Source organism: Symphalangus syndactylus, chromosome 23 (genome assembly GCF_028878055.3).
Source record: "Symphalangus syndactylus isolate Jambi chromosome 23, NHGRI_mSymSyn1-v2.1_pri, whole genome shotgun sequence".
NCBI lineage: Eukaryota > Metazoa > Chordata > Mammalia > Primates > Hylobatidae > Symphalangus > Symphalangus syndactylus.
The window spans coordinates 38,439,098-38,458,717 of record NC_072445.2 but is presented as its reverse complement, the minus strand read 5'-3'; the positions used below and the strand labels follow the sequence as shown (position 1 = coordinate 38,458,717).

General features: G+C 51.9%; 4 protein-coding genes across 8 annotated transcripts; 3 read left to right on the top strand and 1 right to left on the bottom strand.

The window, feature by feature from the left end:
* Positions 1-4: 4 nt before the first annotated feature.
* RPS18 (ribosomal protein S18) lies at positions 5-4,522 on the top strand. Its single transcript, XM_055264571.2, has 6 exons — positions 5-151; positions 655-753; positions 3,811-3,897; positions 3,979-4,080; positions 4,190-4,281; positions 4,406-4,522. The coding sequence occupies exons 1-6, from the start codon at positions 80-82 to the stop codon at positions 4,479-4,481; spliced, it is 528 nt and encodes a 175-aa protein (XP_055120546.1). The 5' UTR covers positions 5-79; the 3' UTR covers positions 4,482-4,522.
* A 216-nt stretch (positions 4,523-4,738) lies between these two features.
* B3GALT4 (beta-1,3-galactosyltransferase 4) lies at positions 4,739-6,805 on the top strand. The gene has a single exon (XM_055264570.2). It carries the CDS (start codon positions 5,401-5,403, stop codon positions 6,535-6,537), a length of 1,137 nt encoding a protein of 378 aa, XP_055120545.1. The 5' UTR covers positions 4,739-5,400; the 3' UTR covers positions 6,538-6,805.
* A 283-nt stretch (positions 6,806-7,088) lies between these two features.
* Positions 7,089-17,429, bottom strand: WDR46 (WD repeat domain 46). Of its 2 annotated transcripts, none has more exons than XM_055264564.2 (15): positions 17,261-17,429; positions 16,955-17,164; positions 16,768-16,848; positions 16,512-16,624; positions 16,302-16,389; positions 16,110-16,171; positions 15,759-15,863; positions 15,500-15,650; positions 15,251-15,386; positions 14,953-15,052; positions 8,486-8,799; positions 8,270-8,364; positions 7,745-7,840; positions 7,478-7,591; positions 7,089-7,355 (listed from the first exon to the last, which is right to left on the bottom strand). In XM_055264564.2, exons 1-15 carry the CDS (start codon positions 17,327-17,329, stop codon positions 7,257-7,259), a joined length of 1,833 nt encoding a protein of 610 aa, XP_055120539.2. In that variant the 5' UTR covers positions 17,330-17,429; the 3' UTR covers positions 7,089-7,256. The 2 variants fall into 2 exon arrangements, with proteins under 2 accessions (XP_055120539.2, XP_055120540.2); XM_055264565.2 differs by having other exon boundaries at positions 16,955-17,002; positions 17,261-17,426.
* Positions 17,421-19,087, top strand: PFDN6 (prefoldin subunit 6). 4 transcript variants are annotated; one of them, XM_055264574.2, is made up of 5 exons: positions 17,421-17,439; positions 17,929-18,079; positions 18,328-18,398; positions 18,480-18,604; positions 18,870-19,087. In XM_055264574.2, the coding sequence occupies exons 2-5, from the start codon at positions 18,016-18,018 to the stop codon at positions 18,997-18,999; spliced, it is 390 nt and encodes a 129-aa protein (XP_055120549.1). In that variant the 5' UTR covers positions 17,421-17,439; positions 17,929-18,015; the 3' UTR covers positions 19,000-19,087. The 4 variants fall into 4 exon arrangements, with proteins under 4 accessions (XP_055120549.1, XP_055120548.1, XP_055120547.1 ...); XM_055264573.2 differs by lacking the exon at positions 17,421-17,439 and adding an exon at positions 17,637-17,779; XM_055264572.2 differs by lacking the exon at positions 17,421-17,439 and adding an exon at positions 17,706-17,787.
* Positions 19,088-19,620: the final 533 nt, after the last annotated feature.

Below are 19,620 nucleotides of genomic sequence, written 5' to 3'. Positions count from 1 at the left end.
TCCAGCCAGGTCGCGCTGAAACAGTTTCCGGAAGCACTTCTCCTAGATCGCACCGCCTCTTCCTCCTGGAAGCTATATAATGATATCGCGTCACTTCCGCTTTCTCTCTTCCACAGGAGGCCTACACGCCGCGGCTTGTGCTGCCGCCATGGTAAGCCTGGAATCCGTGCCGTGATCCAACGACATCGCAACTTGGGCAAGGAAAGCCGGCTGTCAGGGTTCTGGAAACGTCCTGTCCTGAGGGTCTGCGACTTTCTGTATGGAGCCTTGGATCGCGTCCCTGGAAAGGGACACCAAAGATTTCCAATTCCGGAGAGTGGGCCCGAGGAAGGGTCACTGCTCGGGCGCACGGAAGCTGCCTAAGGCTTGGGCGTATATGGGGAACTCTGGCTTCCGCCACGCACTTTTGGGAATGGGCAGGAGACCTGCTTCCTCTCTCCAGAGGTTGCATTTTCTCAAGCTTGAACGTTTCATGTGCCTACTCTGCAGGACTGAGGAGTTTGCTCTGTGGTGTGAAAACCTAAGGGGTGGGGGGCGGGTGTCTTGCCACTTGTGACAGGCTTAACCTTTCTGTATGAAGTTCGTTTGCCTTATCAGCCTTACTGTTTGATAGTTTACTGTGTCTGATTTCTTCCCCCGTACTTTTTCAACTAGTCTCTAGTGATCCCTGAAAAGTTCCAGCATATTTTGCGAGTACTCAACACCAACATCGATGGGCGGCGGAAAATAGCCTTTGCCATCACTGCCATTAAGGTAAGTGAAGTAGGGTAAGGAATAGGGAATGTAAATGAGAATTGGGTTGTGAAGACATAAGCAAAAATGAAGCAAGGTTGGGGAGACTTGAGTCTCGTCCAGATCACCTTGACTGCTGGATTAAGAAAAGAAAGTGGTTTAGGGAGAGACTAACCCCTTTAGCATTTACCACAGAAAATAACTGATTAAAGCCAAGAGAGTGGTTTAAGGTCAAGCCAAAACATTTCACCCGGGGAGGTGAGGAGAAGGTGTGGTTGCTCACCCGAATTCGCTAAGATTTAACTGAACCATGAGCTTGTGAGATTCCTTCTAGATTCGGTTTCTTTACCCACCCCACCATCATAACAGCAACCCTTCCTGCGAAATTTATATTCCCTGAGAATTGGAGGATTATTGGGCATCTTGAGGGATAAGTAGAAATGCCAACAGATAAAAAGTGTGAAGAAGCCTGTGGATGGAGGGGGGAAGAAGTCTGAGCGGAATATTTACTGAGATGCCATAATTGACACTCCTTTCCTGTCAAAGTGTGAAGGAGTACATCTATCTCTCTTTGGCTTTTAAGAATCGAATCAATGAATGCAAGAATATTATTTCACTTGAGTATTTCTCTCCACAAACCTAATGAACTCCGGCTTTCTAGATACATAACGTTCTTTTTTTCCCTTAAGTTGGAATATGTAGTTAGTTATGGAAATAGCCTACCAGTATGTGTCCATGGGTGCCGGGCTAGGCCTGTCTTCTTGGCTTTTGTTGTATGGTAGGTACTTAGGCGACGTTAGGGAATGGATAGTAGTAGGGATACTGTTGGCTTGTTTGAGGAATTTGTAGAGGGAAATTCCTTCTGTTGGGTGCTCTGTGAAACTAATAAGGCAGTGTGAAATACGGTACTTATTTCAGAGACTGGCTGTGAGGCTTAAGTAGAGGCGCAGCATTCAGAAGTGTAATAGAGAATAACCTTCATGGGTGTCTCTAACTAAAAATTAGAAATCTTATTTCATCTGTATCTCTTCCCACACCCATTTTGAAGTAAATCTTTTCATTTGTAAACATATAATTTAATTTGAGGCTTAGTGCAGTGGCTCACTTTCGGAAGCTGAAGTGGGCGGATCCCCTGAGGTCAGGAGTTCGAGACCAGCCTGGCCAACATGGTGAAGCCTCGTCGTTTAATTAATAAATAAATTTGAAAGACCCTGCTATCTTCTGAATCAACCTAATAATTTGACCTTGGTCGTGTTTATTTATTTATTCTGAGACAGAGTCTCGCCCCATCACCCAGACCGGAGTGCAGTGGCGCAATCTCATCTCACTGCAACTTCAGCCTCCCAAGTAGTTGAGATTATAGGCACACGCCCAGCTAATTTTTGTATTTTTAGAAGAGATGGGGTTTCACCATGTTGGTCAGACTGGTCTTAAACTTCTGACCTCAGGTGATCCACCTCAGCCTCCCAAAGTGCTGGGATTACAGGCATGAGCCACTGCGCCCAGCCACATTTATTTTTTGAGACTGTCGCCCAGGCTGGAGTGGCGGAATCACTGTTCACTGCAGCCTTGACAACCAGGGCTCAAGTCAATCTTCCTGCCTCAACTTTCCAAGTAGTTGGGGCTACAGGTGTGCACCACCACGTCTGGCTAATCTGGATCTTGCTGTGTTGTCCAGGCTGGTCTTGAACTCGTGGGCTCAGTGATCCTCCAGCCTCAGCCTCCTAAAGTGCTGGAATTACAGGCATGAGCCACGGTGAAGCCAACCCTTGATCTCTTTCTTGCAGATAGGAACTGCCATTTGTTTTAGTTTCCTGGAGCCTACTGTAACAAGTTCATATAAACTAAGCAGAAAATTACTCTGCTGGAGGCACTTAAGAATTCTCCCTTGCCTCTTCCTGTCTTCTGGTGGTTGTCAGTAATCCTTAGTGTTCCTTGGCTTGTAGCTGCATTACTCCAATCTGTTGCTGTCATCTCATGGTCCTTTTCGTGTCTCTCTCATAAGATGATTTGTCATTGGATCTAGAGCCCACCCTAATCAAATATGTCATTTTACCTATTTCCGTAAAGACCTTATTTCCAAATAGGCCACATTCTGAGTTTCTAGTTGGACAAAATGAGGGGCAGGGCTTGCTATTCAGTTCATCCTTCACTCTCCAAATCACTTTGGTTCATGAGTTTAGATGGCATAGGTGCTAGTGCTGGTGTTGATGTGATGCTACCAATGTAAGCATTAGTTTCTTTTTATAATCACTTGGGCGGTCAGTTCTGGGCACTGACAAAATTGAGTTTGTGATCTTGGAATACTTTGATTATAGGGATACAGTGATTTGCCTAAATAATTGTGACCCTTAGAGATTCCGAGGAACTGACAGCCCAGTACCTTAATCAAAGCCTGTAACTCCTAAGACCCTGGTTTACTGCATCAGCTTGCAGAGGCAGGCCCCTTGTTCTCCTAAATGCAAGAATCAGAAGGCACTTAGTGACAACTACATATGCTGAGCAATGAGGGAAAAAAAGATACTGCCTGCTTTCAAAGGGTTGTCTATAATACTAAATTCTGTGTTCATGATTCAGTCGTGCTCCTGAACAAAGTTACTTTTTTCTTTTTTCGAGACGGGGTCTCACTGTCGCCCAGGTTAGAGTGTGGTCGCGTGATCTCGGCTTGATGCAACCTCCGCCTCCCAGGTTCAAGCTATTCTGCTGCAGCCTCCCAAGCAGCTGGGATTACAGGCATGAGCCTGCCACCACGCTCAGCTACTTCTTTTGTATTTCTAGTAGAGACGGGGTTTCACCATGTTGGCCAGGCTGGTTTCGAACTCCTGCCCTCAATGTCATCCGCCCACCTGGGCCTCCCAAAGTGCTGGGATTACAGGCATGAGCCACTGCACCCGGCCCAAAGTTAACCTTCTATCGAATGGTTTATATCTGGAAAGGTGGGTGAGGAAAAGGTGACCTAGGGAATTGCAAAATAGATTATTGCAGATCCTACCTTTGTGAGCTTTTTGAATAATGAGGCTATAAAGGAATTTAAAAATCAGATTCAACCCTAATTCCGAAACCCCTCACTTCATTCAGGGTGTGGGCCGAAGATATGCTCATGTGGTCTTGAGGAAAGCAGACATTGACCTCACCAAGAGGGCGGGAGAACTCACTGAGGATGAGGTGAGGACAAGGAAGGGGGCTGGGGCTGGGGTCAGCCTCAGAAAGGGGGCCATCTAGATCTGACCTCATCCTGCCTGCTAGGTGGAACGTGTAATCACCATTATGCAGAATCCACGCCAGTACAAGATCCCAGACTGGTTCTTGAACAGACAGAAGGATGTAAAGGATGGAAAATATAGCCAGGTGTGTACTGAAATGAGGGCAGGATTAGAGGAAGGGTGGAGGGTCCTGACAGAATTGGGTATAGGAGGTCAGGGGATAAAACATCCCTTGCCCCCTCCTCTGAATCCAGGTCCTAGCCAATGGTCTGGACAACAAGCTCCGTGAAGACCTGGAGCGACTGAAGAAGATTCGGGCCCATAGAGGGCTGCGTCACTTCTGGGGGTGAGTGGGGGGGTCTCATCTCCCTGCCTACCTCGACTCAGCATTCCTCCTACTTGCTCTTCCTTTTCCGCAACCTTTTGTTTGGGCTTTGTGTGACCTATGACCCTTCTCTTTTTACCTGCAGCCTTCGTGTCCGAGGCCAGCACACCAAGACTACTGGCCGCCGTGGCCGCACTGTGGGTGTGTCCAAGAAGAAATAAGTCTGTAGGCCTTGTCTGTTAATAAATAGTTTATATACCTATGGCTTCCTGTCCTTTCTGTCCATTCTAATAGGAATGTTAAAGTGCTGGGTCCTTTTTCCATTTAGAGCTGCCCTACTCAGTTGCCCACACAGTGCTATTAGTTTTAGCAGTGGTGATGCTGCAGACCACCCAGTCTTCCTATATGTAGCTAGTGATGTTCCTCTCTGTAAAGAGAAATGTGAGGGGAAAACAGTTCCCAGCCTTGAGGGGACCAACCCCCTGGGGTTGGTGTGCAGCATGATTGTGGAGTGGGTAGCTGAGCCTAGCCAGTTGCAGTTCAGGTGAGTATGCAGGTCATGGTCACTCTGGGTTTTTTTTTTTTTTTAAAGGGGTCATCTAGTCATAAGAGAAAATCCTTCGGGCTGTGACCGAAGCAACAAAGGCAAAAACACCGACGTTGGTTATGAAGGGTGTGGTCTCCCTGGTGGAGTACGTGGGTGCGTTGGGATGGGGAGTGGCTGGACAGACCGGTCTCACTCCATTTGGTGCCACTCCAGCCGCCCGGGTTTCCGCGCCCTGCCGCGCTGCTCCGACGCCGCTTCCGGCGGGGATGGGAGCGCGCAACGCGGAAGCGGGCGGCAGACCGGCCGCCGGGGCGAGGCGGGGGAGGGGCCGTGAGTGCCGCAGTCGGGCAGCCATGGAGCCAAGCTTGCTGGCGGCGAGGCCGCGGCGACAAGGTAGCCACCCCCGCAGCATGCCTCGACCGCGGTCCGCAGCTGCACCGCCTCTCCCCAACCCCCAAGGTGCGCTGGTCCCGGTCGCGCGCTCCGTCCTCCGCATCCCAGGCGTGGTCCATTAAGTCCCTGGCCGTGACCCACGCCCGGGGAGCTAGTCTCCGCCCTTCGCTCTTACGGATCCCCTCGGAGTACGCCGCACCATGCAGCTCAGGCTCTTCCGGCGCCTGCTTCTCGCCGCTCTGCTGCTGGTTATCCTCTGGACCCTCTTCGGGCCTTCGGGGTTGGGGGAGGAGCTGCTGAGCCTCTCACTAGCCTCCCTGCTCCCAGCCCCCGCCTCACCGGGGCCGCCCCTGGCCCTGCCCCGCCTCTTGATCCCCAACCAGGAAGCTTGCAGTGGTCCCGGGGCCCCTCCCTTCCTGCTCATCCTGGTGTGCACGGCTCCGGAGAACCTGAACCAGAGAAACGCCATTCGGGCCTCGTGGGGCGGGCTGCGCGAGGCCCGGGGGCTCAGGGTGCAGACGCTATTCCTGCTGGGAGAGCCAAACACACAGCACCCCGTGTGGGGCTCCCAGGGCAATGACCTGGCCTCGGAGTCAGCAGCCCAGGGGGATATCTTGCAGGCCGCCTTCCAGGACTCCTACCGCAACCTCACCCTAAAGACCCTCAGCGGGCTGAACTGGGCTGAGAAACACTGCCCTATGGCCCGATACGTCCTCAAGACGGACGATGATGTGTATGTCAACGTCCCCGAACTGGTATCAGAGCTGGTCTTGCGAGGGGGCCGTTGGGAGCAATGGGAGAGAAGCACGGAACCCCAGAGAGAAGCTGAGCAGGAAGGAGGCCAGGTTTTGCACAGCGAGGAAGTGCCTCTTCTGTACCTGGGCCGGGTGCACTGGCGCGTGAACCCCTCTCGGACACCAGGGGGCAGGCACCGCGTATCAGAGGAGCAGTGGCCTCACACCTGGGGCCCCTTTCCACCCTATGCCTCAGGCACGGGGTATGTGCTGTCAGCGTCTGCTGTGCAGCTCATTCTCAAGGTGGCCAGCCGGGCACCCCCTCTCCCATTAGAGGATGTCTTTGTAGGGGTAAGTGCCCGACGAGGAGGCCTCGCCCCAACACAGTGTGTCAAGCTGGCTGGTGCCACCCACTACCCGCTAGACCGGTGCTGCTATGGAAAATTCCTGCTGACGTCCCACAGGCTGGACCCCTGGAAGATGCAGGAAGCCTGGAAGCTGGTGGGTGGCTCTGACGGGGAAAGGACTGCGCCCTTTTGCTCCTGGTTCCAGGGAGTCCTGGGCATCCTGCGGTGTCGAGCAATAGCCTGGCTTCAGAGCTGAGAGTACCTGGGGCCACAGGAAAGGCAGGAACAGGACCTTCTCTCTCCCAGGCCCAACGCAGGGGCCCTCACTGGCTGCAGCTGATCTGTTTCCTTATACCAGATCCTCAGTTTCACTAAAGACAGGGATGTGGGAGACACCGAGGGGCCTGGCCCGCCAGCCCGAAGATGGTCATCAGGAAGAGAAAAAGCAAAAAATGCTGCAGTTGTTCTCTCAAGCTAGGGCAGAAGAGGGGTGTCAAGCTCCTCAATAAACTTGTCTTCACTTCTTCGAGTGCAGTGTGGTCTTCACCAGGACCCCCAGAATACCACAAACCTGGAGAGCCCAGAGGCTGCCAGACCCTGCTGCATGGGAAGGACATCTCCAGGGACATGGGAGAGAGGACAGCCTCTCTGAGGAGGAAGGCCCCTAAAAGGCAAAGCTAAGGCCACAGCAGCCACAAGGTATGGGGGTGGGGGTAGAGGCAGGACACTGACCCCTCCGATCCTAGAATGGCCTCCTGCTTGGCAGCGGGGAGGAGAACAGGTCCACAAGATGATCCAGACACATTATCCAAAAAGTTGCTTTCCTCTTTAATACCAACCCACCCCAGGAGACAGCTGTCCACCCCCAGTTGGAGAAGGGGCCACACTGCCCCCACCTCCTTGTTCCAGGGAACACTCATTTCCCTACAGGTGATCTTGGGGAGAGACTGTTCCCAGGCAACTCTGGAGTCTGGCTCAGCGCACAAATCTGTCCAGGGCAGATGGCCGGGCCCCTGTGGGCTTGGCCTTCGCTTCCTTATGATGCTGCTGCTGAAGGCTCTGCCGGACCTTGTCCTGGGGACCAGAGAGGGGGAGGACACAGGCACAGAGTGAGAAGTGGCAGGCTGACAAGGGCAGAGGCACAAGCAGGAGGGTGCAGCCTGTGGAAGGCCCAGCCCATCCCAATGCTCATTTACCCTGTGTTCCTCATCCATGACCTTCCTCTTCCTCTTCACCAGGCTTGCCGTAGAGCTGCGGCCCTTTTGCTTTGGCTTTGGCTGGAAGGGAGCCTTAGCCTGCGGGTCGTAGCCCTGAGGGAGGGGACAGGAGTGAAATCTGTTACAGCCTCGGAGTCAGGGAACTGGCAGCACCCACCTGCTGGCCGCACTTCTGGGGACGAGCCATGGTGGGGAGAGGATGGGGGGGAGAAGATGGGCCTGGGCATTCAGGGGCCTGTTCCATACCAGCCTCTCTATCTGCTCCTTCTTTCCCTGCTCCAGGGAGATGACATCCACCTCGGCCAGGGCTCGTGGGTCCAGACAAATAAGCTCTGCAGGTACCTGGGAGTGTCACAGAGGGACAGGACTCAGCAAGGAACCACAGGAGAGTAGCACCAAAAAGAGAAGCCAGGGAGGCTGCTGAACCCCTCTACCCAAGCCCCCCCAGCATGAGACCTCAGGAGAGCTTTCTCTACCTCCAACCCCAAACCACATGCACACCTTCCCCAGCAGCAGGGGCCTCACTCTCTCCAGCAGGGGAACCTCACCTCCAACAGGGGCAATCTCACCCTCTTCAGCAGGGGGGAACCTGACCCTCTCCAGCAGGGGGAATCTCACCCTCTCCAGCAGAGGGGAAACCTGACCCTATCCAGGAGAGGGGAATCTCACCCTCTCCAGGAAGGGGGAACCTCACCCTCTCCAGGAGAGGGGAACCTGACCCTCTCTAGCAGTGGGGGGAATCTCACCCTCTCCAGCAGAGGGGAGCCTCACCTTCTCTAGCAGGGCCTTCACCTCCCACTCCTGGCGCTGCTTCCGGCTTCTGTATGGATTACTCTCCAGGCCATCAAAGTTGGGCTCACCGGCCCCTGAAGGGAGGGAGGGAGAAGCATGGAGCCATAAGAACCTCAGTCCAACAGCTCCAGCCCAGCTAAGCCCAGAGTTCATTCACTTCAAGCCCCAGCCCCCTCCATCCCCTGGCCCACTCACCAGGGACCAGCATGCTGGTGATGCCCCCAGTGTGCCCCACCCCCAGCACATCTTCAAAGGGGCAGAACTGAAGGCCATGCACAGGGCCTGAGAGCCGGTGGGTGAGGTAGGGCTGTTCAAGGGAGGGTGGGCTGGCCTTGCCCTGCCCTGCCCAGATGTTGACAACGTCACCCATTCCTGCCACCAGCAGTCCCCTCTGGGAGAAGGCCAGGTGCCCTGCTCCATGGGGCAGGGTCCGAGTGCTCAGAGGCTGGTATGTCCCTCGCAAGTCAAAGATCTTCAGCTGGTGGTCTAGGCCAGAGGTGGCCATGTACCTGGTGAGAGAAGAGGGATCAATTAATATGTCAGCAAATGGGTTTACCAAGCAAGCTGTGGCCAAGTCCAGGCATCAAGTCTGGCTGGGGAGAAAAAGATTAATAGTAATAACCACTGCCATCACCCTGAACACTCCGCAGGCATCCTCACCCCAGTTAAGCTGCATACAACTCTTACTATTTTTATTTCCCTTTAAGAGGTGAGGAAACTGAAGCTCAGGGAAAGGAAAGCTAGGTCAGTGAGTGGTCAGGCCTGTCTCTTTAGCATCTGCCTCTAACCTGCTAACACCACACAGCCCTCTCAAGACACAAGCGTCAAAAGGAACGTCCACACGATAGGCTGCGCCTAAATGTGATGTCCCCCTGTACACACATGCAGCACACAGCCCAGCAAGGGGAAGGAGCATCTGCAGTGGTCAGAAAGGCTTCATGGGAAAGGTGGGATTTGGGCCATTCTAGATAATTCTCAAAAAAGTACCGGAAGCAGATACACAGCAGGTTCAAATGCATTAACACCAGAGTGTGGAGACTGAGAAGGAAGCAGAGGTTTGTTAGCAGGATTGGTGGGAAACATGGTCAGGAAAATCAGGAGCGGACAATTTGTGGGGTTTCTTTAAAGTCAGACTGAGGACACACAGCTCACGATCCCAACATTGCTCTCTGGCAGTGACAAATCACAAAGTGAAGGCTCCAAGAACTTGAGAAGACCTACTCAGGAAGTGGTGAAGTAACGCACTGGAGGCCCTTGCCCTGCCCCTCTGTGTGCGTTCCCTAGAAGGAAGGAGGGAAGGTTGGTGACCAAATCCTCTCCAGGAATCATGTACTGCATAAGTTGTTTACTTTCAGAAGTTGGAGTTTCTTTTCTTTTTTTGAGACAGGGTCTCACTCTGTTGCCCAAGCTGGAGTGCAGTGGCATGACCCTGGCTCACTACAGCCTCTGCCTCTCTGGTTCAAGTGATTCTCGTGCCTCAGCCTCCCAAGTAGCTGGGATTACAGGCATGCGCCACCACCGCTAATTTTTAGTAGAGCCGGGGTTTCGCCATGTTGACCACACTCGTCTTGAACTCCTGGCCTCAAATGACCTGCCCACCTTGGCCTCCCAGAGCACTGGGATTACAGGTAAGGTTGGAGTTTCTATGTTCAAGTTGTTCCTTAGAGAGGGAAGCTGAAGGGGGACCAGCCAGGTAGGGGGTGTATGTTTGCCAAGAGGCCAAGGACTCTCTTTTTTGCCTTGGCTGTGAACCCAGGAGAGGGGAACTAAAGAGTTCTTATGAGCAGAGATTTGCACAGTGATGGAGCCCAAGAGAGGCCCAGCTGGATACTTCTGACAAGATAATCAGCGCCCTAACTTTACCAAAGAGAAAGGCCGTCAGTGCAAACCAGGAATTACCGAGCACTCCTGGAACACAGGGTCACATCCTTTGGTGAACTAACAACTCAAGGATGCATGCTGGCTCTTCTCCCCTCTACACACCCATCTATGGGACTCCTGGGTAAAGACCAGCCCAGTGCCAGATGGGAGTCTACTGTACTACTAAACTTGCAAGCATCAGTTCGGCTTTGAGAAGTCAACCCAATCCAATCATAATACAAGCTACCAGAACACCTCTTAAGAAAGATGGTCAGCTTCATCACTGGAGCCCCCGTGGCCTGACAAGCTCCTGAGGAGGACCAGAGAAAAGCAGGGATGGGCTGAAGATCACAAGGACCAGAGCTGTTCAGCATCAAGGTGTTCATTAAACTTCAGGCCTCAGAGAACTAGTGACTAAGCCCTAAGCACAGGAGTGGCTGACCCAGGTAGCCCACGGAGGGCAAGCTACAGCTTTGGCCCAGTGGCCCAGAGAGGGCAGAAACCCTTGGGCAGGCCTTCTGACTCTCCTAGAGCCAGGCTGGTATAGATATGCAGTAAAAAGGGCAGAACCAAATCACTTGTTCACAAAGATACAATTACAAAGGCCGGACATGGTGGCTCACGCCTATAATCCCAGCACTTTGGGAGGACAGGCGGGCGGATCACAAGGTCAGGAGTTCGAGACCAGCCTGGCCAACATGGTGAAATTCCATCTCTACTAAAAATACAAAAGTTAGCCAGGTGTGGTGACACACACCTGTAGTCCCAGCTTCTCAGGAGGCTGAAGCAGGAGAATCGCTTGAACCCAGGAGGCGGAGGTTGCAGTGAGCCGAGACTACACCATTGCACTTCAGCCTGGGTGGCAGAGTGAGACTCCGTCTCAAAAAAAAAAAAAAAAAGAAAGATACAATTATGGAAAAGCAAGGAGTGGGTGGTGGGGGGGTGGTCCCAGCATCCTGGAGACTTTGAATAAGCTGGTGGCCAAGCTGGGTGTGGTGGCTCACACCCGTAATCCCAGTACTTTGGGAGGTTGAGGTGGGAGGACCGCTTGAGTCCAGGAGTTCAAGACAGAGACCAGCCTGGGCTACATGGTGAAACCCCATCTCTACAAAAAATAGAAAAATTATCCAGGTGTGGTATTGTGTGCCTGAGTCAAATTCTGGGTGACAGGAAAATTCTGGGAGATGAGAGCAGGTCAAGAGAAACTTTAGGAGGCAGTGACCTATCCAGTGATGGACACATTGAGTCTGGGATGACAGAAGACAACTGTGTAGAAACTAATGGCATCGCCTGGGCCAGGCGTGGTGACTCATGCCTGTAATCCCAGCACTTTGGGAGGCCGAGGTGGGCGGATCACCTGAGGTCAGGAGTTTGAGACCAGCCAAGCCAACATGGCAAAACCCCATCTCTACTAAAAATACAAAAATCAGCTGCGTGCAGTGGCACGCACCTGTAGTCCCAGCTACTCTGAGGCTGAGGCAGAAGAATCACTTGAGCCTAGGAGGCGGAGGTTGTAAGTGAACCGAGATCGCGCCACTGCACTCCAGCCTGGGGGACAGATCAAGACTCCGTCTCGAAAAATAGTAATAAAATAAATAAATGCATCACCTGGCCAGTCATTCTCAAAAACCATAGCCATGGCTGGGTGCAGTGGCTCACGCCTGTAATCCCAGCACTTGCACTTTGGGAGGCCGAAGCAGGTGGATCACGATGTCAGGAGTTCAAGACCAGCCTGGCCAAGATGGTGAAACCCCGTCTCTACTAAACATTAAAAAATTAACCAGGTGTGGTTTGCGGGCACCTGTAGTCCCAGCTACTCATGAGGCTGAGGCAGGAGAATCGCTTGAACCCCGGAGGACAGAGGTTGCGGTGAGCCGAGATTGCACCACTGCACTCCAGCCTGGGTGACAGAGTGAGAGTCCATCTCAAAGAAAAAAAAAAAAAAAAACCATAGCCACAAGTTTTTTGTTTTTTTTTTTTTTTTTTTTTTTTGGAGACGGAGTCTCGCTCTGTCACCCAGGCTGGAGTACAGTGGCGCAATCTCGGCTCACGGCAAGCTCCGCCTCCCGGGTTCACGCCATTCTCCTGCCTCAGCCTCTCCGAGTAGCTGGGACTACAGGCGCCCGCCACCACGCCCGGCTAGTTTTTTTGTATTTTTAGTAGAGACGGGGTTTCACCGTGGTCTCGATCTCCTGACCTCGTGATCCGCCCGCCTCGGCCTCCCAAAGTGCTGGGATTACAAGCGTGAGCCACCACGCCCGGCCCACAAGTTTTTATACCTAAAGGATAACTGGAGCACCACACCAGGGCAGGCTCAACGATTCATCCTTTTATCTCCAGAACCTCAGCACAGATCCCCGCCCACAGCAGGTGCCCAGTGAATACCTGATGACGAAAGGAATCAGAGGAAAATACAAATCAGACAGAAAAGCTGTGGAAAATGCAGATACTCCCTCAAGAACAGCAGAAATCCAAAGCAGACACCACCTCCACCCCTCACATCAGCCAGACCTGGAGAGAACGATCATCTTGAATGACAATGATGAACACAGCGCTCCCTATTTTGCTAAGTGCTGTACTAAAGTATATGCCTTAACTAATCTTAATGTCTACAACAGCTTTTGTAAGGGCTTTAAACCAGGGCTTGGTAAACTACTGCCCATGAGCCAAACCTGGCCCATCATCTAGTTCTGTATAGCCCACAAGCCAAGAATGGTTTTTACATTTTTAAGTGGTTGAAGAAAAATCAAAAGAATATTTTGAGACTGTGAAAACTATGAAATTCAAGTTCCAATATCCACAAATAAAGTTGTATTGGAGCGTGGCCACACTCACTATTTACTTACACTGTGGCTGCTTTTGCTCTACAGCACACAGCCGAGTGGTCATTACAGAGACTACAGCATCCTGATTTGCACTGTTGCTTTGTACACCACAAGTCACAGTGACACAGTCGTAAGTGCTTCACAGCATTTCAAGCACCTCACATATCACCTATCATTACCTAACTGTGTGAAAAGATGTTTTCAAAGATGAAATACATGCAATCTCTACAGATCAGCATGAACATGAATATCTACAGTCAAATTTGACCATTTGGAACACTAACTTTGTACATCAGTTAGGCAAAATGTTAACCTCAAAAAGAGAAATTCAGTTCTTCCCATTAGTAGATCTGTATTACACAAATATCATATTTGATTATTATTTTTTTTTTTTTCTGAGACAGGGTCTCACTCTGTTGCCCATGCTAGAGTGCAGTGGCATGATCACAGCTCACTGCAGTCTTAACCTCCTGGGCTGAGGTGATCCTCCCACCTCAGCCTCCTGAGTAGCTGGGACTACAGGCATGCACCACCACACCCGGCTAATTTTTCTATCTTTTGTAGAGGCAGAGTTTTGCCATGTCACCCAGGCTTGTTTCGAACTTCTGGGCTCAAGTGATCTGCCTACCTCAGCCTAACAAAGTGTTAAGATTACAGGCATGAGCCACTGTGTCCAGCCTCATATTATTATTATTTTTTTTTTTTGAGACGGAGTTTTGCTCTTGTTGCCCAGGTTGGAGTGCAATGGCGCAATCTCGGCTCACTGCAACCTCTGCCTCCCGGGTTCAAGCAATTCTCCTGCCTCAGCCTCCCAAGTTGCCGGGATTACAGGCCCCCGCCACAACATCCGGCTGATTTTGTGGATTTTTAGTAGAGACAGGGTTTCGCCATGTTGGCCAGGCTGGTCTCGAACTCCTGACCTCAGGTGATCCACCCGCCTTGGCCTCCAAAGTGCTGGGATTACAAGCGTGAGCCACCGCACCTGGCCATATTATGTTTAATTTTATAACTTAAAAATGTATGGGCCAGGCGCAGTGGCTCATGCCTGTAATCCCAACACTTTGGGAGGCCGAGGCAGGCAGATCACCTTAGGTCAGGAGTTCAAGACCAGCCTGGCCAACATAGTAAAACCCCGTCTCTACAAAAAAATACAAAATTAGCTGGGCATGATGGCAAGTGCCTGTAATCCCAGCTACTTGGGAGACTAAGGCAGGAGAATCGCTTGAATCCGGGAGGCGGAGGTTGCAGTGAGCCGAGATCATGCCACTGCACTCCAGCCTGGGAGACAGAGCAAGACTATGTCTCTCTCGAAAGATTTAAAAAAAAACAAAAAGGTCAGGCGCAGTGGCTCACGCCTATAATCCCAGCACTTTGGGAGGCTGAGGCGGGTGGATCACTTGAGGTCAGGAGTTCGAGACCAGCCTGACCAACCTGGTGAAACCCTGTCTCTACTAAAAATACAAAAATTAGCCAGGCATTGTAGTAGACGCCCGTAGTAGGTGCCTGTAGTCCCAGATAACTCGGGAGGCCAAGGCAGGAGAATCACTTGAACCTGAGAGGTGGAGGTTGCAGTGAGCTGAGATCACGCCATTGCACTCCAGCCTGGGCGTCAGAGCGAGACTCCGTCTCAGAAAAAAAAGTTGTAATAATTTGTTTTCTCTTGGTATTTAAATACCTACACGATACCCTTTGATTTTACCTCTTATCAGCAAATCATATCATATTTACTATCTGACTCTTTACAGAAAAAGTTTGTGGACCCTTGAAATGGACACTCATATTTCCATTTTCGGGGTGAGGAAATTGTGGCACACAGAGGTTATGAAATATGCCCATACTTGTAAGGCACATCAGTGGTAACACTGCGATTTAAACCTGGGCATCCTGGCTTTAGACTCTGTGCTCCTAAAGCACACTGCCTTGCACACCTTTCTGCCCACCTATGACTCCTAACACCTCATCCCACCAGTGACTTACATGCCTGTAGAATCTACTGCCACAGCCCGGACCCCACCACGATGACAGAGAATCTTTGCCAGTGGCTCCTTCATAGCTGGACTCCATAAAGACACAGTACCTGGAAGAGAAGAAGAACCAAAGTTGCTAATACACACTTAAGCCTGAGGTTACTAAACATGGGAAAGATGGGAACTCAAGACCAAGAGATAACAAAAAAGGGAAATAAAAGGGTAACTTTAAGGGACCCATGAAGTACAAATATAGAAGAAAAGCAAGTCAGGATGGTCAGAGAGTCAAAACTAAGCCAGGTACTGACCATTGCTGTGTCCGAGATGGATGACGGCATTGTAAGGGTTCTGACTCATAACATCGAGCCGCCCAGCTCGAGCATTCAGAGCTGCCACAATCTTCCCCACTGACACATCCAGGTAGGTTAGAAATCCTGTTTCTGACTGAGAGAGAAAGAGAGAATGACCCAGTCCTGATTGCCCTCTGCTGGGGTCCTAAAGGAAAGGTGGTCATCCCAAGGGCTTCCCCTCAGTTCCTGAGCTCCACGACCACTCACAGCTGTAGCCAGGAGGAAGTGGAAGGGCAGGAACTCAAGCCGTGTTACTCGGTCACAGCGGCGGACACAGTGGAGCTCAATGCCCTGATTGTCATAGATGTGGAGCCAGCGGTTCTGAGCAACAGCAAGCAGTGCCTCAGAATGGAGAAACCTGGGGGAGAGGAAGAGTGGTTCAATTGGGAAATGAGGTCACAGGCTATCATTCAATCAGGAATGGACTATCTCACCCCAACTGACCGCTGACAGTGAGGCCACTGACCGGATGTCCCGCACCGCCTCCATGACGTTGATCTCGCACATAAGCTTCTTTGTTACCCAATCAAGGGCAGCCACATGACCTCGGCGCCCTCCAAAAGCCAGGTGTCTGTTGGAGGTGAGGGGCAGGCAGGGTGTTAAGGCAGGGGACCACTGACTCAGACAACTTGAGGTCTGCCCCATGCCAGCCCCATCTCTCCAGGTGGGCAGACACATGTTGCTGTAGGTGCTCACCCTCACACCCAAGCAAATTGACGGACCCTCCCCTCATCAGCAACCCAAACACACACTGGGAATGGCTGAAGTGGTTAAGGAAACACATCTTAGTTCAAGAGTCACTAGAATTCAACCTTACCTTCCAGTTCGAGAGTAGTTTAGTCTGTAGGGTCCAAACTGCCGCAGATTCAAGTCAAAGTGCTGGGAAAGAGAAGAGTGAAAAAAAAAAAAAAAATGAGTGCCCTGCAGTAACGCCTTCTTCTAGCCCTCACTCCTCTACTGTCCTGCACCACCAATCAATCCCTTGGCTCCTTTACCTCCTCAGGCTCACCTTGGCTGCACTTGCAATGTCCACAGCCTCCACAATGTCAACCTGGCATATCTTTGCTGTGTCTTCCCCATCCTCCCCTTCCAGAAACCTGAAAGCAAGGGTTAGGACGGCAGTAAAGCTTCCCAATATGAAGCAAGTATACCAACATAAAAACGAGAAAAGACAGTCCTATAAAGCAGGGAATGGGGGTCCAGATTAGGGCCTACTCACCCAGGTTCTTCAGCAAGCAGCAGCTCAGAACGAGCAGCTTTGATACTTGTTTCCTCTTCCTCAGCTTCAGCCACCTCAAGTCGGCTTCGAGTTTTGGCTTTAGAATGTGGTAGCTATAACATTGTTGGTGAGGAGGAGTGGCAGAAGAACCACAGGATAAGTGGGGTCACAGGAGAGCTACCTGTCCCAGCCTCCATCCAACTCACCCAGACACTCCCTGCCTCCAACACTTCCCAACTCTCCGGCTGGACCTCACCTTTCGGGATTTGTCAATGCGACAGAACTTCTGGACCACCTCCACAGGGACGGGGGCGGGGCCTGGGAATGGATCTTGGGCCTAGGGAAAAGGACGCAATTAGCAGACAGCCTTGAATTGACCCCAACCCTCTCACTCTCAAGGCACGAGGCGGCCTGCCTCGCCACCCATCAGGTCCCACGCTCACCCCGGACAAGCTCCGCTGGGACTCCGGGTTCTTCCATTCTCGGGGTTTCTTCGGGACCTGAGGCTTCTTAGAGATCCGAGACTTCTTTAAGATGTGAGCATTTTTTGGTCTCTGAAGATGAAGCTCCCGATTCTTTTTGTTACGAGGAGGCCCTGGAGAGGCTCCGGCTGTGGTCGGAACGGTCTCTTCCTCCCAGTATCGCCGCGGTTTCTACAGGCACATCAGGAACTCTGATACTCCGCACTCACGCCCCGCCCCCCGACCCCACAGCTAAAAACTTCCTTTCCCACCCAGGGAGGCCGCTACCTTTCTCTTGGTCTGAAGTTTGTCTTTCTTGGACGGGACATCCTTGCCCGGCTTGGGGGCTGTCTCCATCTCGCCCACCCGAACGGCGATCCACGTGCAAAACCCCTCTCAGCTGCCACACAGTCGGCTTGAAAACTCCCGGAAGCCCTCTGTCCTTCATCCAATCAGCAGAGTACCATGTCCGAAGCTCTCTAGGCGCCATCTTCAGTGAGGGCACGCTCTCCTTAGAGGGGCGGAACAGTTTTTGGCACGTTATCGCGAGCGGCAGCTTAAGCAAGAGTGACTTAAAAAAGAAAGGCAGGTCCGGGGCCAGGGGCTGAGTAGCAGTGCAGTTTCTTTTTCCGGATTAGTTTCCCCATCTTGCCTAAAAATGTCCGAGTCTAGTCTTTTTAGCAGAACTCCACTCGCTAAACATGTCAGAACTACACTTCCCATCAAGGGTCAGAAAGAAACTTCCGGCACAGTCTTTTCCCAGCATTCCTTGTTTACTTCCGGGTTTATTACTACTGAAGGAAGAACGTGAGTAGGTTAGGATTTCGGTTGAGAGGCTTGGGGTCTTGCGTTTCGCCCACCATCTCCTGGGGACAGGGTGGAGTCGATATCCGGGACGGGGGGGAGGTTGCGGTGCCCCTCAGGGCTACCTCTCAAGAGTGCTATCATTTCCGCAGGCCAGATCAAAAAAGGGAGCTCAGGTACCTTCCAGAAAGTGAGACCCAGCGCCCTCGTCTCGCTCCCCGTACTCTTTCATCCCCGCCATGGCGGAGCTGATCCAGAAGAAGCTGCAGGGAGAAGTGGAGAAATATCAACAGCTACAGAAGGGTAAGGGAACAGGGTCAGTATGGCCTCGCCCAGTGCACTCACAACCCAAAGCCATTACCGAGATAAGGTTTGTTGCCCCATCTGGGCCCTCGCGTGCAGAGACTTTCCCGCCTCAGTGCTCTTCCCTATTCACTCACCCGCTGCCCCCATCCTTTTCTGCTTCCTCAGATCCATATCCACCTGACTAGGATTGTGGGGATAGGTGGCACATTTGATGTTTCTAATCTTGCCTTTCCTCTTATCCCCAGACTTGAGTAAATCCATGTCGGGAAGGCAGAAACTTGAAGCACAACTAACAGAAAATAATATCGTGAAAGAGGTGAGGAACTGGGATTTTTGGGGCAAGGAGGGACCTGTACTAGCCGTGGTTCTGATCACATATGTCCCATCCCTCCATCAGGAACTGGCCCTGCTGGATGGGTCCAACGTGGTCTTTAAACTTCTGGGTCCGGTGCTAGTCAAACAGGACCTGGGGGAGGCTCGGGCCACAGTAGGGAAGAGGCTGGACTATATCACAGCTGAAATGTGAGTTTTTATTCCACCACCGTGTGCTGCACCCTGTGATGCAAGTAAACCATTGGAGTAGAGGTGTTGAACCATTGCAGAACAGCTATCCATAGTGGCCCCTAGTCCTCCAGTTCCTCCAACCCTTTCCTTCCCTTTTAACCCCCCTTCTTCTCCCTCCCCTAGATCTCAAGTTTTCCACCTATCTCTTTCTTGCGTTTAGCACTCTCCATAGTAAGTCCTACTAATTTCTCCGTTTCTGCTTGTCTCCCTTGCCTCTCCTTAGTAAGCGATACGAATCCCAGCTCCGGGACCTGGAGCGGCAGTCAGAGCAACAGAGGGAGACCCTTGCTCAGCTGCAGCAGGAGTTCCAGCGGGCCCAGGCAGCAAAGACAGGGGCTCCTGGCAAGGCCTGACCCCATGGTGGGGGGAGGGGAGGGGAGGGGAGGGAATGAGGCAGCTCTAGGATCTATACTGTAGCTAATAAAATGTAAAAACACCTGGCTCTGTTTCCTGACCAGGCACTCTGTCATATCCCCACAGCCCCTTCCACTTTAACACACACCACCTGTATTACCCCCTCAGGCTCAAACTCTTGCGCTTGGAATCTCTTTGTGGCACAGTGTTCTTTCTTGAAAGTGAAATCCATGCCGGGCGCGGTGGCTCAAGCCTGTAATCCCAGCACTTTGGGAGGCCGAGGCGGGCGGATCACGAGGTCAGGAGATCGAGACCATCCTGGCTAACACGGTGAAACCCTGTCTCTACTAAAAATACAAAAAATTAGCCGGGCGTGTTGGCGGGCGCCTGTAGTCCCAGCTCCTCGGGAGGCTGAGGCAGGAGAATGGCCTGAACCCGGGAGGCGGAGCTTGCAGTGAGCCGAGATCGCGCCACTGCACTCCAGCCTGGGTGACACAGCAAGACTCCGTCTCAAAAAAAAAAAAAAAAAAAAAAAAAAAAGAAAGTGAAATCCTAAATGTCTTCAAACCTACTTCTTGCCTGTATATACAACCCTTAATTCTCCCTCATCTTGGTTGGCA

What these genes read in the sequence shown, in the direction of transcription:
- PFDN6 (XM_055264574.2), top strand. Translation starts at nt 18,016, where the DNA reads ATGGCGGAGCTGATCCAGAAGAAGCTGCAGGGAGAAGTGGAGAAATAT. An exon ending in AAAATAATATCGTGAAAGAG is followed by an intron (nt 18,399 to 18,479) that starts GTGAGGAACTGG and finishes TCCCTCCATCAG; the next exon opens with GAACTGGCCCTGCTGGATGG. An exon ending in GACTATATCACAGCTGAAAT is followed by an intron (nt 18,605 to 18,869) that starts GTGAGTTTTTAT and finishes GCCTCTCCTTAG; the next exon opens with TAAGCGATACGAATCCCAGC.
- WDR46 (XM_055264564.2), bottom strand. Translation starts at nt 17,329, where the DNA reads ATGGAGACAGCCCCCAAGCCGGGCAAGGATGTCCCGTCCAAGAAAGAC. An exon ending in AACTACTCTCGAACTGGAAG is followed by an intron (nt 15,864 to 16,109) that starts GTAAGGTTGAAT and finishes CACCTCCAACAG; the next exon opens with ACACCTGGCTTTTGGAGGGC. An exon ending in AGGAGCAGATAGAGAGGCTG is followed by an intron (nt 7,592 to 7,744) that starts GTATGGAACAGG and finishes CCCCTCCCTCAG; the next exon opens with GGCTACGACCCGCAGGCTAA.
- RPS18 (XM_055264571.2), top strand. Translation starts at nt 80, where the DNA reads ATGATATCGCGTCACTTCCGCTTTCTCTCTTCCACAGGAGGCCTACAC. An exon ending in AGGATGGAAAATATAGCCAG is followed by an intron (nt 4,081 to 4,189) that starts GTGTGTACTGAA and finishes CTCTGAATCCAG; the next exon opens with GTCCTAGCCAATGGTCTGGA. An exon ending in GGGCTGCGTCACTTCTGGGG is followed by an intron (nt 4,282 to 4,405) that starts GTGAGTGGGGGG and finishes TTTTACCTGCAG; the next exon opens with CCTTCGTGTCCGAGGCCAGC.
- B3GALT4 (XM_055264570.2), top strand. Translation starts at nt 5,401, where the DNA reads ATGCAGCTCAGGCTCTTCCGGCGCCTGCTTCTCGCCGCTCTGCTGCTG.